Source organism: Etheostoma spectabile, unplaced genomic scaffold (assembly GCF_008692095.1).
Source record: "Etheostoma spectabile isolate EspeVRDwgs_2016 unplaced genomic scaffold, UIUC_Espe_1.0 scaffold270, whole genome shotgun sequence".
NCBI classification, from domain to species: Eukaryota; Metazoa; Chordata; class Actinopteri; order Perciformes; family Percidae; genus Etheostoma; species Etheostoma spectabile.
Genome location: NW_022605574.1, coordinates 138,838 through 141,915, shown reverse-complemented (window position 1 = coordinate 141,915; position 3,078 = coordinate 138,838). Strand labels below are relative to the sequence as shown.

General features: G+C 40.6%; 1 protein-coding gene across 11 annotated transcripts in view; it reads left to right on the top strand.

Annotated features, from left to right (window-relative positions):
* herc1 (HECT and RLD domain containing E3 ubiquitin protein ligase family member 1) overlaps positions 1-3,078 on the top strand; it is a 77,106-nt gene that overhangs the window by 58,333 nt on the left and 15,695 nt on the right. For all 11 annotated transcript variants that reach the window (XM_032510683.1, XM_032510675.1, XM_032510677.1 and 8 more), the window contains 5 exons: positions 249-430; positions 579-734; positions 914-1,036; positions 1,155-1,257; positions 1,750-1,919. In XM_032510683.1, the coding sequence (XP_032366574.1) occupies positions 249-430; positions 579-734; positions 914-1,036; positions 1,155-1,257; positions 1,750-1,919 (734 nt within the window). The remainder of the gene's footprint in view (positions 1-248; positions 431-578; positions 735-913; positions 1,037-1,154; positions 1,258-1,749; positions 1,920-3,078) is intronic.

Sequence of the window (3,078 nt, the reverse complement as noted above, 5' to 3'; positions counted from 1 at the left end):
TGTTGCTGAAATGTGCTCTACAGATAAAGCTGCCTTGCCTATTAAAGCCCAACCTTGCCCTGGGTAATATATCAACACAGTCTGCAGTAGTAGAAGTTGCCTTACTCTGTGTTGCTAACATTTACCACGATAACAAGTGGAGGGATTAGTTGCGAATGTCTACTAAGATAGGATAAGATTTTTTTAACTTGTTTATAATATGCTGCGTTAAAGTTGCGTGACAGTGTGGTCGTCTCGTTGCCCCTCAGGTTTTGTCGTGACTCAGCTGGTGACGTCGTGCGGCAGCGACGGTCACTCCATGGCTCTGACGGAGAGCGGTGAGGTGTTCAGCTGGGGGGACGGGGACTACGGAAAACTGGGCCACGGGAACAGCGACCGCCAGCGCAGACCGAGACAGATCGAAGCGCTGCAAGGAGAGGAGGTGGTACAGGTCCGTCTTCTCCCTACTCACGAGTAAAATGAGAAAAAGGGGATTTTGATTCAGTTCTGGTAAATGTAGAGACTGCAATACACTATTTATTTCAAGGGTACCTGATAGTAACATATTATGTTGGTGTCACAATCTTTTTGCTCTTCAGATGTCATGTGGGTTCAAACACTCTGCAGTAGTAACAGCTGATGGAAAGCTTTTCACATTCGGTAACGGTGATTACGGCAGACTGGGTTTGGGAAACACCTCAAACAAGAAGCTACCGGAAAAGGTCACCGCTCTGGAGGGCTACCAAGTTGGACAGGCAAGACACGAGAGTGTGGCATTTATTTAACGGTTTTGCGGGTTATTTCCTCTCATGCTGAGTTTTTATGCCGCAATTACCATGTTCACAGACACGACTACAGAAAGAAGCACTTTTCTTTTAAACACAGATGACTGACACCCTCTCAGAGTTTATAATGCCATGTGTTCCCTCTTTAGGTGGCTTGTGGTTTGAACCACACTTTAGTCGTATCTGCTGATGGAATGATGATTTGGGCTTTTGGTGACGGAGACTACGGAAAACTGGGACTCGGCAATTCCACGGCCAAGTCCTCACCTCAGGTAGGCGCCGTGGCACTGTGTGGCCTCTGGCTTAATTTGCGGCTTTAAAATAATCATATGATTTTGTTTTTAAGTTAATGTAATATTTGGGGGGGGGGGGCATTTTTGGATTCCTTAGAAAGTGGACGTGTTGTGTGGAATCGGCATCAAGAAAGTGGCGTGTGGAACCCAGTTCTCTGTGGCTTTAACCAAAGATGGCAAAGTTTTCACGTTCGGTCAAGGTACGCTACGGTTTGGTGTCGTCTTTACTCCCCAACTGATCTTTATCATAAGGGTGATCAGAGCCGCACCAATCACTCGATTGACAGAAAAATAATCAGCTGTTATTTTGATAACCAATCAACCATCAACCAAGTAATTTTCAAGCTAATTTGCCAAATAATAAATGGTTCCAGTTGCTGTTTAGTGTTGTTCAGCTTTAGGAAATTTAATTCTGCGTTTTTCACTATTATCTGATGTTTCATCGACAAAACGATAAATTGAGAATATAATCAGCAGATTAATCTATTAGTCATTGCAGCTCTAATAACAATAAATACTGTATTAATTTTAACATGTGTATAGCTTTGGTTCTGTTTAGCTTTTTCATATTCATACCTCCTAATTATTTACAACTTTTGGCAGTAAATAAGACAGCTGCAGTACTTTCACAATAATACTCATGTTAAGATAATTTAACATTTAAATATACTTGTTTCCTCTCCTGATTGCAGACCGCCTGATTGGCTTACCAGAAGGCCGAGCCAGGAACCACAACCGGCCCCAGCAGGTGCCGGCTCTGTCAGGGATCCACATCCAGGATGTGGCTGTCGGAGCCGAACACACTCTGGTGCTCTCCTCCACAGGAGACGTTTACACCTGGGGCAGCAACTCAGAGGGACAGGTAACCTGAGGCCTCTAGGGTTGGGGGGGTGGGGGGGGTGGTGGGGGCATATTACAGGACGATACAGCATATTTTCTATTGCAATACTGTTTGATACATGGACGCTAGGGCTGCACGATATGAAGAAAATGTCTAATTGCGATTACTTTGACTGATGTTGCGGTTGTGATATGACTCACGATATTGGGATTAATGATCGTTCAAATTATTAACATTGAAAGAAATTAAAATGGTTATAGTGTGATTTTTTTAATTTATTTTTTGCTTTAGTCGTTAGGATATTATGTGTTGGTCGGGAAGTCTCTGCAGCACCACAATACTTAATCCAATATATTTAATAATAATTAAAATGTTTTGATACATATTTTGCCATTAACAAATATTGGCGCAATATTTGTTAATGGCAAAATATGTGTCTGAGCAATATGGAGAAAATCAAATTTCATGATCCTGAACCTGACATTCTCGACTAAACCTTGATTTGAATATTGTAACATAATTGTTTAGTTTGGTGTTTTAAATAAATATTCACACAATGATATTTTTGATAAATAATGATCAGAAATGTTGCTTTAATGACAAAGTGTGTAAAGGCAAATAATAGAACAGCTAGAAAAGTTTGCTTTTTTCACTTTTCTCTAATGCAGCCTTCAAAACCAGGACAAGACGACACTTAATGTAGTCACATGTGATTTAAAAAGAAAATATACATTTAAATCTGAGGTTGTTAGATTTTGACATATACAGTATTTGTCACACACAAGTTGTAATTGAGAAGTGTTTTGTCTACTGAGATTTTTATGTTGTAGTCATCCCATGCTTAAGCTTACGGTTAAAGGTGGAGAACATGAAACGTGAGGTGGTCAGATGTAATGTGATAAAGTAGATCAACAGCCTTTATATGTTTTTTATCTATGTATTTTTAAGATTATTTTTCGGGGAAAAAGCAAGGGGGCCGCAGGTCAGAGTCTAACCCGGGCCTGCTGTGTCGAGGAGTAAACCTCTATATACAGAATGGGCGCCTGCTCTACTAACTGAGCTATCTAGCTATCTATCTATGTATGTCTTATTAGATCATGTGTACAGAAGTATATACAAAACTTTTTCTTTCTTTCTTTTTCTGCACTCTTGCCTAGGCAAGGCAAGGCAGCTTTATTTG